This window comes from Serinus canaria, chromosome 4, assembly GCF_022539315.1.
Source record: "Serinus canaria isolate serCan28SL12 chromosome 4, serCan2020, whole genome shotgun sequence".
Lineage (NCBI taxonomy): Eukaryota > Metazoa > Chordata > Aves > Passeriformes > Fringillidae > Serinus > Serinus canaria.
In genome coordinates this window covers 27,967,958-27,986,620 of record NC_066317.1, presented here as the reverse complement: position 1 = coordinate 27,986,620, position 18,663 = coordinate 27,967,958, and the positions used below count along the sequence as shown (strand labels likewise).

The following is an 18,663-nucleotide window of genomic DNA, read 5'->3' as shown; positions in this document are numbered from 1 at the left end:
TGCATCTAAATGGGATGCTAGCTCTAAGAATAATCCAACTCTTAATAAAAGTGTATCAGGACACTTGCTTGGATACAGGCAAAGAGATGAAATTGGATAGGTGACTGAGAAACAAGGCAGTTTATTGTTGCTTGGAAGGGAAATAGGGTCTTTTGCAAAATAGTGTAACAGCCAGCAATTGGGATGCAGAAATTGCATCTGGCTTCTCCAGACTCTGTACTCATTCTCCTCAGAAAGCAGAGATTAGAACCAGGGCAGGCCCCCAATTTTCCACCTGCTGTCTTATCTTCAGTGCATTTTTAATCATTTTAATTAAAATATCAATCCCTATATTGCACACACTGCTGTCTTATTATTAAGTAGACAGTAATAATAAAAAAGCAAAATAATTTTCTCTTTTGTTTGTGCAGAGGTCCAAGGTGTGTAGCACGATTTGAATACATTGGAGATCAGAAAGATGAGCTCAGTTTTTCAGAAGGTGAAACTATTATCCTGAAGGAATATGTAAATGAAGAGTGGGCCAAAGGAGAGCTCAGAGGCACATCTGGAATTTTCCCCTTGAACTTCGTGGAAGTAATTGAAGACCTACCTGGAACAGGTATGAATATGTTTGCAAAAATCTTCAAGAGCATGGTTCTGTACTTAATGCAAATAGGCAGCATATAGGAGAAAATTCCAAAAAGACAGTGATTGCAGAAAGGAGGTAAAAAGAGAGGGAAGACTAACAAAAAAACCCCTCAAAATTAACAGTAGGACTTCTTAAGAAGCTATTCTTAATAATGACGTCAAATATCTAAAATCTCTGTCATTAATAACATTCTGAATAGACTGCTCCTGTTCTTAAGATGTGCTTTACTTACACAGGTACAGAAACAGCACTGAAGAATAAGGTGGAGGTTTCATCTTCCCTTCCTCAGGTAATAAAACTTGTAGGTGAGGGCCAGAATTTATGTATATATTTACAGAGACTCATAATGTGAGAGTAACTGCAGAATGTGACACCACTCCCACAACACACAGTGCTGCATTGTCACACCCTCAGTTCTGACACAAGGTCTAAGCTGATTGAATTCAGAGTCTGACAAATTAACATTGGTAAATTTTTATCCATTCTGCTGAAGGAAATTCTTGTTAGTTCTATTTTAAGTATTGCTGCAGTGATCTAATTTTGAATTTATTAATCCTTTCCCCTGCCACCAGAGATAAAAAGGAATGTGGCTGAGCCTAGATGAAATTCTGTGGTGTTAATTGCTCAAATGCCATTCTAGTTGACACCTGCAGCAGCACTGTTGTATTGGGAGGGTGTCAGGACAGCCATGTGCTGTACAGCTGCTTTCAGCAGCATCCATCAGTTTTTGGGCTCCATTCACACTTCTAAAATTAATGCATCTCTTCTGTTAACTTGAACAGAGCAACAGACGCTCACTAGAGTGGTGTGAAGCGCTTCATGATTTTACAGCAGAAACCAAAGATGATCTATCCTTCAGAAAGGGAGACTACATCCAAATACTGGAACAAGTAGATTTGGAGTGGTATAGAGGAAGATTGAACGGAAAGGAAGGGATTTTCCCAGCAGTTTTTGTCCAGCCCTGCTCAGGTACAGTGCTCCTACTAGATGGCACTTCGTTATTCATTGGGTTGTGCCAGTCATGACAGCTGTGGGAGAACACAACAACATCAACAAGCCACACACCACCAGAGTCTTCAATATTCTAAATCTAAACTTCAGTTTTGAACCAACCACTCTACTAATGGCAATATAATGTTCTAGTCAGTAAGTGACACAGACTCTAAGATGTTTTCCAGTGGGGCCACTGAGCCACCTTTAAGGAGTAATTCAGGAGTTCAGTAATTCAGTAATTGTCTTTGATGCTGCTTCATCTTAGAGCAGAAAGAGGCAAAGTCAGCATTTATTATGTATCACCATTGGGAAGTTCAAATTAAGTGAGTTTTAAATTTAGTCTGCTAAGAAGAACTGTGAGACTGTGTAATACTATAAAATGGACTGGTGGCAGTAGAGTTTTTTGTTCCAGTAGGACAGTGAACTCAGTACTGCAGTAGCAATAACATATGGAGACAACCTGTAGCACAATAGCAGGGAGAAAACAAGAGAATGACAGGAAACTTCTCCAGAAACAGAGATTTATTTCACTCCCATGCAAGTAAATTCTCTTGTCCATGTTCTGTAGCCGGGGTAGAGCTGTCACAGCCTGGAGGAGGGAAGAAAGGAAAAGCCAAAGCTCTTTATGATTTTCATGGAGAAAATGAAGATGAGCTTTCCTTCAAAGTAAGTACCTCTCTTAGACCACTTTTCAAGAGGTCTTGTACTCCTAATGGGTGCTAAAAAATAAGGTTCATCCACTGTGAAAATAGGCTTTAGATAAGAAGGATGAAGCACATAGATATTAACATAGATGTTAATATGCATAGATATTAACATATTTGATAAGTGGTCTCTCTGAAAAACATTTTTCCCTTATCACTCCAGCAAAAATCTTCATTAAAGACACTGGAAGGAGCTCAGGAGTCGCAGAATTCTCAACTTCTCTGATGTAGTTAACATGACAAGATAAACAAACCTTATTGTAATGCAGTACATTCAGTTCCTGATTGGTTGATATGGTCAAGGGAGCCTCTCTTGGGACTAGAAGGAAAACTCTGAGTAGGAGGTAATGGTGAGAGTGCCAATACAACAGCAGCCAGGCCTCTGAGGGAAACCTAGTACAGCAGAATCTTGAACTGGCAACACAGTACAGACTTGCCACAGGAACAAGGGGAAAAATTGAATACTGGATGGCCAGATCATATTAAGCATGAACGACAGAGTGCCCTTGATATTCAAAGTCATGGTTTAGGTAACCATGTTCTCAAAGGCAAATTTCTGAGAAGCAGTAGACTTTCACAGGAGCTGAAACACACAGTATTTTCTCTTCTAAAACCAGCAAAATAGTTTCAGCATTAGCAGCTTGCAATGCTGAAAGGATCCTTTAAAGCAGAAAAGAGGAACAGAGATACTGAAAGAAAGGCCAGTACTTCAGATGAGGGGTGTGGCACAGGACAGTGAGAACAAGAACCAGTACCAAACACAGGACCTGCAAATTAAATGGCTATACTGAGCTTTTAGATTGCTTTTCCTTTTTTTGGGAAAGTTTCCAGGTGCTAGAAAATATTGGAACTAAATGAAAAAAAAAAAAATCTCTCCAGTGTTTTAGGAAAACAAAGCCCAGAAACACACACAAATAAGCACTAAAGCAGGGGGCTCATGAGCCAGCTCTTAACGTACCTGGAGAAGCAAAGCAATGTGAGACATTATCCAGAAGTGCTCTTCTGTCCCTCCAAAGGTGATTTTTCTACATGGACAAGTATTTAGCCTAAGAGAAACTTCAGCTGGTTTTTGCAAACCATCTCCAAGAGATGTAACCAACAGAAGACTGGCCACATCTTACTCTTCTCTTTGATTGATCTTGTTTCTAAATAGGATCAGCTCTGCATGCATTAACATTGCTCAGTAAGATTGCAGAGTAAGCTGTACTGACTCACACTGCTCCTTCTCTTACAGGCAGGTGACATGATAACAGAGCTGGAATCTGTAGACGAGGACTGGATGAGTGGAGAGATACTAGGAAAGTCTGGGATATTTCCCAGGAACTTTGTTCAGATTTTAAAATCACCGTGAAGTGTTGCCTTTCTACGTACTCCCTGCGTGTGGGAGAGAATGTTTTCTACCCTAAAGGCACAGCAAAGACATCAACAAGTGTTGATTATCAATGTTTTGCACTACTTTTTCTAGACAGTCATAGTATCTTGAAGTCAGATAAGAAAATTTGAGTCTTTTGTGACAGTGTATGTAATCATGTTTCATGAATGCTCAGAGAGCAAAACAAGCAGGCTTTTTAGCCATTTCCAACTAGGGAAATACTGTGGTGCAACACCATTTTAACTTATATAGCATTCTAGTATGTTTACTCTCTGGTATTATATTTATCATGCACAAAGTCTGCATAACATAAGCTGCTTTGGCCTTCTTTGAACTTCTTAAGATCCAAACTTTAAAAATTGTTTTAATATATAATTACAGCACTCAGTATGTAGATGAAGTTTGATATTCAGGTTTCATTACTGCTTGAGTTCCACATTAGCAGTAGAATCCACTTGTTTTATGACTTAGAGGATAAGAAAAATAACTGGTATTTCATAGTAGAAAGGTATCAAATCTAATACTGGTAAGAGGGGAAATGGAGAAATAAATCCTTGTGTAGTATCCTATTCTTAGCCCAAGCTGCTCATACATCAAGATCACTAAAGTAAAGTTTTTAAGTATTTTGCCTCTTAATGAATTCTGTTTAAATGGTATGAATCATCTTAGACCTTTCTCGCTTTCCCCAAAATACTTTGCAAGTGCAGGTTTAGTTTTTTCCTACTGCCCACTGTTCTTTGAGCACCATCATACCCTTCTTTCCCAGCTGAAGTTAAGTGTCAGACAGTGTCTATGGAGCTCTCTCGGATCCCAGCCATGGAGTAGCTGCACTAGTCCAACTATTTGCCCCTCCACTCCGCTTATGGAAGTGGAAAGCCAGTGTTCACCCAGTCTGCATTTCATTTGTCACTCAAGCACTGGAACACACTTCAGTAACACTATTCCTATCCTTAACATGAAGGATATTATAGAGCTGTGGGTTTAGTTTTCAGCAGACATGGGATTGGTTTCCAGTTTGTTGCCACATACCAAATAGACTGAACATCCTTACAAATGGTCTGTCGAGGCCTTAAGAGGCCTTAACATGCCTGGCAAGAGGTTACTCTCAAGAGCTCTCACCAAGGCACTTGGTACAAAGCAGCAGTGTAGCTTGACTGACCAACTGAGATGGATGTGATTGAGGTCGTTTCACAGTATAGGAACTTCTGGTAGTCAGTTCCTTTTTGTAACAGCAAGGAATGGGCATCTAGTCCCAGTGGCAGCCTGGAGCTCACTGGGAGCAAGCCTGAGGGCCATGCAGTGCAGACATGAGGGCCTTGGCACCATTTGCCCAGCAGTCACTGCCAGGCCACAGAGCTTGCACAGACAGACACAGCCTCCCCTTTGTGTTCTGCTCTGTGCTTTAACTACACCAGTACCCTTCACACAGCCAGGGGATGAAGGTCACAAAGTTTTAATGAGCTGAGGAGCTGGACTTCTACTTCCAATAGGGATCAACATAAGCAAAATGCTGAATTATGTGCTGTTCTAGAAGGTTGGAAATGCAACAATGGCTACAGCTGTTACTCAGTTTTAGCAGCCCCAGCAAGCCTGTCCAGAACTCCTATGGAATCATGGGGCAGTCCACAGCCAAGGACAATCCTTCTCACTCTCCCAAGCTTTCCTGTTAGGAGATTCTAAAGGTTCTTTTTTATTCCAACAAACCAGTCATCTCCTAAAGAAATCCAAGGAATTGCCAGGTCCTTAAAAGACACAGCGCACCAGTGTGGTGGTAGATGAAGCTGAAGTGTATGTTTACTTACTGTTTGTCTGGCAGTTTTCTAAGGTTTTGATACAAGTCTCAAAAGTAGAACTGATTTTTTAATAATTTTTTTTAATTTCTTCTTTCCCATTTTTATAACTGTGTCTTAACCAGTTGTTTTTGTAACTTCACTGAATGTTTAAAGTCAGTGCCTGTTCATTGCCAAGACCACTCTGCTGTATGTAATGTCCTCCTCCCTGTGGGGCAGGGCAGGAGTAGCAGCAAGGCCTTTTACTCAGAGCACCGAGTGCCATCTAAGGGCTGCTCGCATGGCTGCAGGCAGCTGAAACGGCGTCTGTGTGAACGCTGAAGCAAGGGAGATGCTCGGCTTTTACAGGGCAGGATTTTTCTGAGACAGTGCCCCAACACCACAAGACCAGATACCCATCAGAAAATTCCTAAGGTGTACAAAAAGCCGGGAAAGAGGTGGAGTGCAAATCTTGACTGCAATGTAGTAGCAAATTCCAGCTGTAACCTTGAAATCCAGCTAGATCTCCATGTATTAGAATGAAAGCCTCACTTACCAAAATATTTTATTTGACCCATCCTCTAGAATTATCTTCAGGAAGATATCTTTGTTCTGTGTACAATGAACAGTGTCCTAAATAAACCTTTGTTAAGTCCAGTAAGTTTGTTATGGTACCTCTGTAAATTAAGAATGTATTTAACCAATAAAATTTTTATAATTAAGTCGTGATGGCATTTTGTCTTATGCTGTGGAAAGCAGAGCTTTCCACTTGACAGTTTGAGAGATCTTTTTCTGCAATGTAACACCCCACCCCCAGACAAGCAGTCCAAACCCCTCAGAAAATGTGGATGATTTTAACAGGTTATCCAAGCCTTTGCACTTGGGTATGCCTCACTCACCACCTACAGAATTTATCACATTTTGCTACTTGTCACCACAGGGCACCACACACACTGTTCTCACTGGAACAACATTGTGAGGAAGACACAGGCTGATCCTGCACATAATTTAGGTGTGCTCTGTTAATTGCTGCTTTCATACTCCATGATTTTTCAGCTGGTATTTGATGAGAGAATACAGAGGATGATGCACAGTACTTTCCTTCCTCCTTTTGCCCCACCTGAAATCACATTACAAAGCCTACATTTACCCAGAATGCCTACATGGCAATGCACTGTTCCAAACAATACATTTCTAAGCCTGAAAAAATCCCAAGTCTCTGTTCTTTCCTCCAATCTTCTTGGACTAATCTTTTGGCAACATAAAGTCCTCAGATATGCAAGTAACTAATAAAACCTATGGTTTAAAAAATGTGGATGTCTGGGATTCCTGGAGGCAGGTGACACCTGCCTCAGCAGTACAGATGGAAACAGCAAAGCAAGAGGATTCCTTCCCCTGTTCTGATGTCCTGAGTGTTGAGCACTCACTCCTCTTCCTTCCAGTAGCTGTCCTCTACACTTCCTTGTGTAGAGTTTAGCACTCACTCCTCTACACAAAGTAGAAAAACCAGAACATAATAAAACTGTAACTTGGAATCACAAGACAAAATCACATCATCTGCAGTGTTCTGAAGTAAGTTCAAAAGCAATCTTCTCAATTTTGCCTATTCCTTGGTCCAAACCAGAATTATCAACTAGGAAAATGTGAAAATCCCTGGCAGGAAACAGTACAGCCTTCACAGGTAGCAGAGCCCCTCTCCTTTTCTCCAGTAGTTTTGTTGGAACAGTAACATTTTCACTATTTTCCATTATTTCTTGTCCGAAGCTCTGTGACAACCAATTACAAAAGCCACCATTCTGAGTGAATTCCATGTTCTGCTCTCAGGTTTTAAATCACTAACTTACCAACAATGTAACAGGACTAACTTTAGGTTTGTTGGCCTAAACAAAACACTTTAGTGCACAAAACTATTTAGCCAGAAAAACCACTCACTTTTAAGCCAAGTTGAACAAGAATCAAAAATGCTGTTAGATAATGAAAAACAAAATTACTCAGCAAAACACTTAAGTGCTTTGTTTTCAAAACATACAACATTGCCTTTTTACAGAATTTTTTCCCCTGAAGTTCCACAGGTCTTCCAAAACTGAGTCAATCCCTCAGTTCTGACAGGTTAAAATCCAACACCCAACTCCACTCCTTAAGGACATTCTGGATTTCTACAATGCTCAAAATTAACACTGCTTCCATTATCATAATTACAACCGTAACACCTTTAAACACCTTCTGACCACTAGAGACCACAGCTATCACATGAGAGGTTGTATAAAATTACCAAGAAATTTAAACATATGCACATTATTCTGAAGCAAGTCATCTGGATAAAACGGTAAGACTTTCCAATAATACCAAATTCTGACACAGGTTTCCTTGTGCAACTTCTGCCTTCCCTGTACTTTGTGAAGCACCTCTCACCAATAAAACCTCTGCACACATACACAAGGTTTTTCTGGTGAGGACTGAAATTACTGCGTAAAACCAACATAAAGAATCCACAGAAAGGACAACCCACCTTCTTCTACTAATCTCCACAACACAACTGGAGAAGTACATGAGTACTTCTTATATTTTTTTTTAAACCAAGGCTGTAGGTTTACCTTATTGAAAGCTCATCCACACATTCAGTACCAATATTGTCCAGGAGCAATACAGGCAACCAACCAAGCATTAGTTCTGTATATTAAAACCTTTTATTTTCCACCAATTTTTAGTTTCACACAGACTCTTGCACGGGCGGCTCATATCCATCAGCTCGCTCAACCTTGGTGCCTGCCTCATCCCCAGAGGGCTTTCCAGCACCACCACCTTCACCATGCAGCTCCATCAGCTTGCCCACTAAAAAGAAGCAGTGACAGAAACAGTGAGAGACGGACCTGTTTGAACAGTTTTAAATTACTCATCACACACGAATTAAAGTACCAGAATGTTTTCTTAGGTAGGACTAAGTCCATTGCAGACAGCTCATGCACAGAAATGCTGCTGCAGCGACAGTCAGAGAGATCAAGCAGTTAAATAAGGCTATGTAATGAAACTGCAAACTACAGCTTTTTCTAAAAGGATCTGGACTCAAGCACCTACTGCTGCATTACACGGGAATGTCAGAAATTGGGGAAATGGAATCATTCCACATCATCTGGGACCGAAACATTTTGTCATCATTCATTCCCAAAGCAGAGCTGTTAAACATTCAGCAGCAGTTCCAGGTGAGATTTCAAGAAGCTCCAAACTGGACGCTCACTGCATGGCTTTCAGTCCTGGAAGCCACACACTGGGACAAGACACACTTTTCCTTCCACTACTACTAAAGCTCATTGAAGCTGCTGTACCATCTTTATCCAAAAGCAAACACATATAAAATCCCTCCTTTCCACACCCTCCTCCAAATGTCCGCAGGAACAGACTTACATTCAAACTTGGGCTTCTTGAGCATCTTCACCTTGCGGACATAGACATCGTGCAGAGGGTAAATGGACTGACAGGCCTTCTCGATGTCCTTGCCAATGCTGTCTGGGATCCTGAGAAATCACAAAGCACCACAATGCTAAAAAACTCTGCTTGCTTCTGCAGCAGCAACACAGGCTTTAAAAAAAATCCTTCAGAACACAAAATATTCTCATAGTTTACACCATCACTTTGACTCTAAATGTACTTGAAGAAAATTGTCAAAGACACCTCCCTTGCAATGTTATAAGGGACACAGTGCAAGTGTGCTCATTTCGAGAGCAAATCTGCAAACTTTTGGAAGCACTCAGCACACTGAGAAACTCTTCTATCAGAAGGACTCCGAGCATTCACAGCCCCAGTAGACCAGAATTACAACTTTAGTCTGTAGAAATGTGAACCAGAAATCTTCTGTACAGTGATTTTACATTTATGCAAACGTGACAGCGCATTCAGATCAGACAGGATGCATAGACTAGGAGAAGCCATTTGCAGAAAAGGGTGATTGGCTTTTCCAAATGAGGGGCTCTTTGCCAGACCAACGGCCTGGGATGCACCAGCACTCCCCAGGCACTCAGCAACAACCAATTCCCAGACAAGGATTTAAACTGTAGGGGAGAATAAAAGAATAGGGCCAAAGCTTACAGCTTATTGACAACTTCCTTCAGGTCATTGGTCTGCACCTCCCGGGTCATGATCTCCATCATTTTCTTGCGGATCTGCCGGACCTGCTGGTGCTGGGCATAGGAGGTCTTGCGGATTTGGTTATTGCGCTTCTTGGTGAAGCCCACGCAGAAGAGGCGCAGCAGGTACCCATCCGTAGTTTTGACATCCACGTGGGCTTCAATCATTGTCTGGAAGAGGAAGCACTGAACATTTAGCACCCTGCAGCACAGGCTGCCCAGCCCCACACCCCACGACACCAGGCACCAGTGCTTCCTTCCTTCCCTCCCTCCCTCCCCGAGGCACCGGCAGTGACGCAGACATTGTTTCTCACACACCTGCCATTTTTTGACCATGGAGCACATTTTGTCCCTTGTGAGGTCCATCCCATGGAAGTTGGTCAGACAATTTTTGCCCTGAACGTCCTCAGTGATCAGTTTAAATTTGCGGAAGGCAACCTCATCATTCTGCAGATCAGCCAGGCTCACCTCAAACACGCGGCCCTTCAGCCCATCAGAGGCAATTTCTGTGAGATGGAACAGAATAAAACACCTTAGATTAACATTAGACGCACATCCTTCAAATCAGACACTGAATTCCCTCTGGAATCCTGATCTTTGGTATTTTTTAATAGGGATCACCGAGCCAGCAAGGTTGGACATTTCTCTCTTTGGGAACAATCTTTTCAAAGCAATAGTGTGGGAATCAGGTGTGGGATATGAACAGCAGATTCCAGCATGTGTAATAATTTGGTTTGTTTCAAGCATAAAGGGGCTACCAAGTATTTGGAAATTATGAACAAAAATGAGAAAACTAAACATAAAAAGCCACAAGGGCTCAGCAGAGATGAAGCAACAATGAACAGCCCAGTACAATCATTTCACAGCTCCTCCTCCAAGGAGGAACCATTTTAACAACACTGGCTGGTTCACACCTCGTTTGGCAGTGACCCTCATTTTATCTGTTTCACATGTTAGAGTTCAAAGTAACAATCAAAATCCTAACTCTGAGTGCAGCCAGCAGAGTGTCATATAGCTATTCAGCCATTCTGCAAGGCTAAGCTTCCAAAAACAGGGTTACCTCTATCCAGACACCTCTGCATTCCTAACAGAGGTCTCCTCTTCTTAAGGTGTGCCAGATGATATAAAACCGAATTTACCCTCCAGTGATACATCAGTGCTCACAGTAAGTCAGCAATTCTGGCTCTAATCTTTACCCAAAACCTTTAAATTTCAGTGTCTTGATGTGCTGGTCGTTATGATCCTACTAGGACTAAGATCTCCTGTGGCACTGTCCCACATCTCCCCCGGTGACCATCAGAACTAGTGCTTACAACTTGAACTTTTCCCAACTTGCCAGGTTACCACATTAGGAGCTCATTAGAAACTTCAGGCCCTTTATTCCATGGTTTGGCATTCTTGTACAAACAAGAGCACAGCATACGGACTTCCTGCAGCTAAGTTAATTTTTTTAAACAAATCGGTCAACTCAAAGAAAAAATCCACTCAAATCATCCAACCTTTTTAGCTTCCAAGCTCGTAACAGTACAAGCAAAACCCATTTTTCAGCAGTCTTTTATCCAAGAAGTTGTTTAACCGCTTGGAGAGAGCACATGGAGCAAACACAATCCCCTGTACTGCACCAACCCCCAATACTCACTAGTTCCTTGAGTCCTGGTGACAAGCGTCTTCCCGATGTTCCGGATATTGAACATCGCCGGTGCTTTGACATCGTACCAGTCCTTCTTGGAGAAAGGGTCGACCCTTAAATCAAATGAAGAAGATTTTTAGCCGACTTTCTCAGGCCGCACCGGGCTGCAGTAAGACCTTCCTCTCCGACTGCCCGCCGCTGCTCCCGCCCCGCCGGGCCCACGCCCGCCCGGCTGACGCCATGACAGCATCGGCCCTGCTCCGGCCGGGCCGCCGCCGCCATCCGCCCCGCATCCCCGGCATCCCGCCGCCGCGGCGCCCCGCCCGGCGCCCCCGGGCACAGCCCGCCCTCGCCCCAGCGGCCCTCACACTTTCTTCTTGGCGCCCTTCTTGCCGCCCTTGGTGAGGCGCTTGTTCTTCCCCACCGCCATGGTCCGGCCCGCGCCGCGGAAAGGGCGGGGCCAGCGCACTCCCGCGAGATTATACGAGAGCGGCGCTCGCGCGAGACCTGAGAGAACGGGGCCGCCTCCAGCGCCGGGAGCGGGGGCGGCCCGCCCGGGACGTACCACGGCGGGACGGAACCAATGGCGCGGGGGGGGCGGGGGGAACCTCCGCACAGCCTGTGCCCGTGAGCGCCCCCGCCTGGAGCCCTGCGGAGCGCCCGGCCCGGCACTCCCGGTCCCTGCGTCCCGGAAATAGGGATGCCTGAGTGGGGCCGCTGTGCGGACGGGCAGAGCCACAGGGACGGGGTTCGCTGCACCAACTGTACCCCGGCGAAAGGAAGGTGCCAGCTCCCGCCCATTCTGATGTCTTCAAGCTGAATTATCTGTCCCCAGGCTGAATCTCGTCACCTTTTGTAAACGTAACTGATGTCGTCTGGTGTTTTCTACAATGGAAGTTGCTTAATGAACTTAATGTATTTCAAGCATCATGTAAGAGTACCGTCATACAAATAAATATACATCGATATACGAGGAATATGCTTAGACAGGAGAGCTCATGTAAATTTTACTGTATAAAAGATGTTACTTTTTACCCCATGGTGTGTTTGTCAAACCTCCACTTTGCATCCCGTGCAGAATAAATAATATCTCCTTTCTAAACTAGACTCTGTTTAGAGAGATCCTAAACCCAGCAGCTTTCCCAGGCCTTGGGGCGGCGAGGGGACAACCAGAAGCTGGTGGTGTGAGCTGCCCCAAATGCCCCGGCCGATGGCTCCTCTCCCCACCGCACAGGGCAGGGGGAGGCTGCGCTCAGCCCTCCGGCAGGGGCTGGGACGGGACATGGATAAGCCGTGCCCAGGACGGTGCCAGGCAGTTGGGACCCCCCTGGACAAGAGGTGACCACAGGCTGTGGCTCACCAATGAGCATCACAGCAGCCTCTGGCAAGGATATGTCTGAGGCTGTGCCAAGTAGGATGGGATCCAGCACAGGTACCCACACCATGCCCGCTAGAGACAGCTCACTGCCAAGCATCCAGGCTTGTTCCTCCTCCTGTGGGTGCCATCCCTTTTGCATCCACACCAGGACAGTGGAAAGCAGAGTGTGTCTCAGGGGTTATGGTGAGAGTCCCTATCCTGCTTCCTAATCCAGGAGCAGGGTATTGAGGGGGCTGTGCTGACCCTCCATGTCTGCAAGGTTCTGGCCAGGTGCCTGAGCTGTTCCCACTGTAGGGACTGTGTACCTTTGAGGAGGATTTCTTCAGAGGCTGTAGAAATGCCACCAGAGCCCAGGGCAGGACCCTCTGCACCTTCTCTGTGGCCAGTGTTGGAAGTGTTACAGCTCTTTTGGGAAAGGTGCAGCCCAGAACCTCATTCTCTCTTTGCCACTTCCTATCAGAGTCTCTCTGATGTCTTAGGAGAGGACGATGGAGACCACTTGCACCCACTCGTGACAGCCTTTCCTGCACACTGCATGCCTGGAGGGGACATGCTTTCCTTGGGGCTCCATTACGATGGCCAAGGCAAAGGAGTGTTTGGTGGGCTCAGGCTGGCTCCTGGCTCTTTGCTTTTCACTGCATCAATGGAGCATCTTGGGAGCATGGGAGGAAGCAGTGAGGAAAATGCATTCTGGCACTTCCCAGGAGTATGAATTTGCCAGCAAGGGGACACAGGGAAAAGGAACACATAGGCCCCTTAGCACTGCAGAAGAGCCATGGATGTGCCACACCCTTCAAAGGTTGTAGGAACATCTGCCAGCTGCCCCAGAGGTGATGGTGACATCCTGCCCACCACCAGGGAACCACAGATCTTGCCCTGCCACCCAAAAGGACCCAGGTATCCTGCCTTTCATGGGACAGGTGGCCAAGGCCAGAGTGGGCAGGGGCCACCCAAGGGGATGCACGCAGACAGTGACGTGGTTCGTTAATGACTGCCTAATGACCTTGGGGGCCATGAGGGTGAGCGGGGCCTCCTGGACACCTGGCTTCCCCCAGACATCCACTGGACCTTGCTCTTTACCCTGCCCCTCCTCCTGGATCCTTGCCCATTGGGCACAGCTGGGGCCAGTATAAAAGAGGTGCAGAGGAGTGGGAGGGATCCTGGAGACCCTGAGGCCATAAGGGAATCTGAGGTGCGCACACAGGTGCGGGTGAAGGGTGCATCGGGGACCAGAATGGCTGTGGGAGGGGTCTGTGAGGAACTTGAGCATCCAGTGGGGAAGGGAGGCTGTGTATGGCATCCGGGAGCAGGGGCATGGGGTGGATCTATAAGGGAGCCATGGGTCTGAGGAGCAGCTACGGGGTGTTCCATGGGGGACTGAGACTTCTGGGGAGTGCATAACTTTAGGGAACCTGTGCATCCAGGTGAATCCACAGATAGCCCAGCTGTCCAGAGATGGGCCCCCAGGCATCGGGAGGGAATTTGCGTAGGACCCAGGGATTTGGGAGAGGGAATCTGTACAATAACCGAGCGCCCAGGGTGGAATTTCCAGTCGGGGGCCCAGAGGTGCAGATGGCCGTAACCCCACCTTCCCCAGGTGTCCATGGCGGGCTGGGTGCTGTGCGTGATGCTGGTGCTGGCAGCGCTGGCAGGGGCGGAGGGCGAGACCCGCTATGAGAAGTTCCTGCGGCAGCACGTGGACAACCCCCGGACGTCCACGCTGGCGGCGCACCGCTACTGCGAGACCATGCTGGCGCGGCGCCGCGTGACGGCCCCGGGCAGGCCCTGCAAGCCCTCCAACACCTTCGTGCACGCCCCGGCCGCCGAGCTGGTGGCCGCCTGCTCCCAGGCGCCCGACCCGGAGACGGGGTTCCAGAGCACGCCGAGCGCCCTGAGCCTGACGGCGTGCCGCCTGCGCGGCGGGGACACGCGGCCGCCCTGCGCCTACCGCGCCCGCCAGGCCCAGCAGCACGTGCGTGTGGCCTGCCGCGACGGGCTGCCCGTGCACCTGGCGGGCACCTACACGGCCCCGCTGTGAGGCCTGCCCTGGTGGGCCCCTGGATCCTCCCTCCCTCCCGGCAGGGCCTCTGCTAGTGCTGCCAATAAAGGAGGTGTCGCAGGCCTGGGCTCCAGCATCAGCTTGTGGCGGGACCCTGTGATCATACCGCTCCCTGGGTGCCCCCTGAACCCTTGGCTGACCCCAACCCTGTCCAAGCTGTGTTTGGCCACCAGGTGCCTTATAAATCCCTGGGTTTTCCCAGCCTCCATGGTGTTCCATAGCCCCCTAGGGTATCTCTGCCTTCTCCTGTGCCCTCTCCCCTTTCTTGGGTGTTCCACAACTCCCATGGGTGCCCCATAACCACCACCACCCTCCCAGCCCAAAGCCCACCTGGGTGTGCACCCAGCCCTCTCCCCAGTGTCCTGACCCTTTGGGTGTCACATTGCTTTCCTGGATAGCCCATAACTCCCGCAGGGTTTTCCAACCTCCCACATGCCTTATAACCCCGCTGGGTACCCCCAAATTCCCCCATGTCTACCCCATAAACTGTCCCACAAGATGCCCCATCTCCCACATGCCTCTGACCCCATCTGTGACCTCTCTGGGGCTGAGGCTGCTCCCCCTTGGGGCCCCCACAGGACTGAGCCCTGACTGGGGCCACACAGAGCCCTGAGCCACCATCCCACACATTGAACACAGCACACAGCACACACACACACAATGCACACGAAACCTGCACTGGGCACGCAGCTGCAGCCACACAACACAGAGCAGTCAACACTCACCCACCTGCTCCTAGCACAGCACACTGCATTAGCACACACAGGACACACATACCAGCACATACACACAGTATGCACACACATACAGAAGTTGTGTTCCTGAGTCTCAATGGGATTCCACAATTTCAGCTGGTGTTCATCACCTCTTGTCCTTCATTCTCCCTGTCAGTACTTACCAGGACACTTACAAGCTCCCCCTGTCTGAGCCTTCTTTTCTCCAGGCTGAACAGTTCCTGCTCTCTCAGCTCATGCTCTGGTCAGACATGCTCCAGTCCCTTCATCCTCATCAATTCCTTGCTGGACTCTGTCCATGGCTCTCATGTACTGGGGAGTCCACACTGGATCCAGCACTCCAGGTGTGTCTCAGTGGTGCTGAGCAGAGGAGCAGGATCACCTCCCTGCACGTGCTGGCAGCACTCTGCCTGATGCAAAGGGGGGACCCCTTTGCTCTGGTCCTATTGCTGTGGGAGCCCTGAGAAGTCCCATGGGACTGCTGACATTCAGGAGCTGTGCTGCTACAAAAAGGCAGCCCAAATGCATCCAGAAAGAGTAGCTGAGGAGGAAAAGGAGTGCAGAAAATGGTCTTCCCAATCCTTTTCCTCTCCCCCCAAGATACCTCTTGCTCACGTGCCTCAAGTAACTCAGGTGCTCCTTTTCTGAAATTCAGGTGAAAGGCATTTTGAGGGCCATCCATGGGCTGGTGAGCTCCCTCTCAGCACTGGCCTAGTGAGGGGAGCCCTTCTCTTTGTGCACTGGGAAGGAATTGGGGTATTTCAAAGGTATTTGGGGCATTTCTGGACCAGCAACTTACCGCAGACTCACTTCTCCACCCTGCTCACTCCTGGCCATGGGAGGAGCTGACTGTTTCAGGAGGGAATACCCAGGGTCTCTGCAAGTACAAGGGTTTGATCTCTGCTTCTTGCTACCTTGGTTCTTCAGGACTTGGAGGAGGATTCCACCTCTCCCTTGTTCTCTGATAGGTGAGATCATGCCGGCAGTGATAGAGAAAAATATCATCACTGAGATTTACCCCTGAAGCTTTGCACTACAGGCCCTGAAGTGCATGGGGGAGGTGGCACCCGTCCTGGGGACACAGCTCTGAGCAGCAGTCCCAAAACAGCAATGCCATTTCTGGGATGCCCAGCATGCTGCAGTTACCTGAGTCTGCTGGAAAGTCTGGATGATTCCTGGCATCTCCCATTTGATGGCAGGGCAGCTCCACCACTCCAGCACATCCCATCTCATTATTGCACTGTTGGTTCACTCCTCTGCTGTGTTTTCTCCTAAGATGCAGCTCTGTTTCTTCAGCATATGTTTGTGTCTGTTCTTTGTGAAGGCTAAAGGGAAGAAATTAGCCACAAAGGAATCAGGATATCCAGAGGGTGTTGTGGTCTTTGCCATAAGCAGCAGTGGGCCATTTACAGGCAGTGGTCAGCAGATTTGTAATGGCAGCAAGCAGCAAAAAGCCAGGGAGCGACTGGTACCTGAGAATAAAGGAAGGAATTTTGCAATATCGTGTTTTAATAAATCAGTGCATTTATTTCCTATTTGGTTCCTCATTTAGGTACTTTCATGTCCTGCCTAACACAGTCAAATGTAAAGTTGCGAGGTTTGTGGTTGATTCTGCTTTGTAACACAGAAACTTATCATCTCTGCTTTGTGGGTGGGAGTTAAGCAGCTCTCCTAAGGTCACAGAAAAGCCTGAAAGAAGAGCTCAGTTCAGACCTCCTCAGCCCTATTTAACAGCCTCCCTTCCCATTTATGTGCTTTTTTTTTTCTGAAGAAAAAAATGCAACCATAAATGTTTCAGTAACAGCACTGTATGCCTAAAACTTGTCTGTGAGTCATATCTGCTTGACTTTCATGCCCAGACTTTGCTTTGACAGTGGTCAGCCTGCTTTGCTCACTCACTCTATTGTCAATTAATTCCTTCACCAGAAACTGGCTGTTGCTTGTTTAGCACAGGGAAATGAAACAAATAATGCTGAATCACACACTTCATTACGGCTCTCAAGCTTCCACTGCCCAGCCTTTGATGATATAAGATGAGAGGCATGAGCAGTGTGTCAATATTTCCAGCGCTACTGTGGAAATTTGTTCCTGCTCCTTGAAAAGCAAGGGCATTTTTTTCAGAACCATAGCAGAGAATTGCTTAAGCAGGCACTGCAAAGACCTTCAGATTGTATTTACTCAGCAAAGTCATGTATCAGCTCCATGGGTTTGGCAGAACGGGTCCTGTGAAACCAGGCTGTTGCTGCATGCCATGCATGCCAAAATTGACATGGAAAAAGCTTCTTTCCAGCGCATTGCTTGCTCTTAAAATACACCCTGCACAAATACAGCAAAACACAAGACAGTTTCTGTGAGGCACATCCACCTTTCTCGTGTGCTTGGACCACTGGGAAAGGGGCTGCCAGGCTGCCTGGGGGCAGCACGAGACAAGAAACCACCCCTTTCCCCCTCAAGCAGTACCTCTGAGATCCTGGGTCTGTGCTGCTCCTCCAGCCGCTGCTCCTCAGCACTGTCCCCATGGCACAGGGACCTTAAGCTGAGTTCCCAATCAGACACATCCTGCAATCCTCCTTCCCCCTCGTCTGGTGACATACTTGGCCCCCAGGGTGCAGGGTCATCTGTGTCCCCTGCCACACAGGGAATGATCCATCCCCTCCACCATTCTTGCAGAGGTTCCTGGGCATGGGGACAAGAATGCCTGCTAGGAAAAGCGGAGCTGCTGCTCATGGCATGCTGGGGACAGCAAAGACAAGGAGGGCATAAGAAAGCAAAGTCCTCAAACTCAGCTGTGGCACTCAGCTGAGGCTTAGGTGTCACTTTCCCCTCAACAGCTACACATCAGAAATCCTAATGCACTTTTCCTGTTCAAGCATCGACCCTAAGACCTGAAACCTAGGCTGGACAAGAAGCATGAGCTACCATAGGGGAAAGCCAAGAGCTAAGAATTTCTGTTCATATGAGACCAAGAGGCCTCCCACCCAATCTAAAAAAATATAGCTGAAAAATACTATTGTTTGCCTTTGGTCTGCTGGAAATGCTGCTGCAAGGTGCCAAGAAAAACACTAGAACCAGACTCAAGTGCTCAAACTCAAAGTAAGGAGTTTTGATCAAGTTAACATCTCACACCATGTAGGCCCTGTGCCAATACCTGTAATAGTGTTTGTCACTTAATTGAAACTCAGCGTGCAAAATGGATTCAGTCTCAGGTTTTGTGGGTTGGTTGAATGTTTGGCTACCTCTTGAGTCCACTGAGTACACAGCTAAAGGTTTGTAAG

General features: G+C 47.2%; 3 protein-coding genes and 1 non-coding gene across 9 annotated transcripts in view; 2 read left to right on the top strand and 2 right to left on the bottom strand.

Moving 5' to 3' along the window:
- Nucleotides 1-6,188, top strand: part of SH3D19 (SH3 domain containing 19) — an 81,699-nt gene extending 75,511 nt beyond the window's left edge. For all 5 annotated transcript variants that reach the window (XM_050974115.1, XM_050974114.1, XM_018926728.3 and 2 more), the window contains 5 exons: nt 411-598; nt 865-917; nt 1,411-1,597; nt 2,190-2,287; nt 3,560-6,188. In XM_050974115.1, the coding sequence (XP_050830072.1) occupies nt 411-598; nt 865-917; nt 1,411-1,597; nt 2,190-2,287; nt 3,560-3,676 (643 nt within the window). In that variant the 3' untranslated portion in view covers nt 3,677-6,188. The remainder of the gene's footprint in view (nt 1-410; nt 599-864; nt 918-1,410; nt 1,598-2,189; nt 2,288-3,559) is intronic.
- A 1,946-nt stretch (nt 6,189-8,134) lies between these two features.
- Nucleotides 8,135-11,751, bottom strand: RPS3A (ribosomal protein S3A). The gene is made up of 6 exons (XM_030239382.2): nt 11,586-11,751; nt 11,227-11,330; nt 9,906-10,093; nt 9,550-9,758; nt 8,869-8,978; nt 8,135-8,298 (listed from the first exon to the last, which is right to left on the bottom strand). The coding sequence occupies exons 1-6, from the start codon at nt 11,645-11,647 to the stop codon at nt 8,177-8,179; spliced, it is 795 nt and encodes a 264-aa protein (XP_030095242.1). The 5' UTR covers nt 11,648-11,751; the 3' UTR covers nt 8,135-8,176.
- LOC115485376 (small nucleolar RNA SNORD73) lies at nt 8,558-8,627 on the bottom strand. Its single transcript, XR_003946136.1, has one exon. It is a non-coding gene; the product is annotated as a small nucleolar RNA SNORD73 (small nucleolar RNA).
- A 1,921-nt stretch (nt 11,752-13,672) lies between the features above and the next one.
- LOC103826237 (ribonuclease CL2-like) lies at nt 13,673-14,716 on the top strand. 2 transcript variants are annotated; one of them, XM_018926731.3, is made up of 2 exons: nt 13,673-13,787; nt 14,193-14,716. In XM_018926731.3, exon 2 carries the CDS (start codon nt 14,199-14,201, stop codon nt 14,631-14,633), a length of 435 nt encoding a protein of 144 aa, XP_018782276.2. In that variant the 5' UTR covers nt 13,673-13,787; nt 14,193-14,198; the 3' UTR covers nt 14,634-14,716. The 2 variants fall into 2 exon arrangements, with proteins under 2 accessions (XP_018782276.2, XP_009099773.2); XM_009101525.4 differs by having other exon boundaries at nt 13,695-13,799.
- The last annotated feature ends 3,947 nt before the right edge of the window (nt 14,717-18,663 follow it).

What these genes read in the sequence shown, in the direction of transcription:
- LOC103826237 (XM_018926731.3), top strand. Translation starts at nt 14,199, where the DNA reads ATGGCGGGCTGGGTGCTGTGCGTGATGCTGGTGCTGGCAGCGCTGGCA.
- RPS3A (XM_030239382.2), bottom strand. Translation starts at nt 11,647, where the DNA reads ATGGCGGTGGGGAAGAACAAGCGCCTCACCAAGGGCGGCAAGAAGGGC. An exon ending in CACCAGGACTCAAGGAACTA is followed by an intron (nt 10,094 to 11,226) that starts GTGAGTATTGGG and finishes TCCATCTCACAG; the next exon opens with AAATTGCCTCTGATGGGCTG. An exon ending in AAGGAAGTTGTCAATAAGCT is followed by an intron (nt 8,979 to 9,549) that starts GTAAGCTTTGGC and finishes GTGATTTCTCAG; the next exon opens with GATCCCAGACAGCATTGGCA.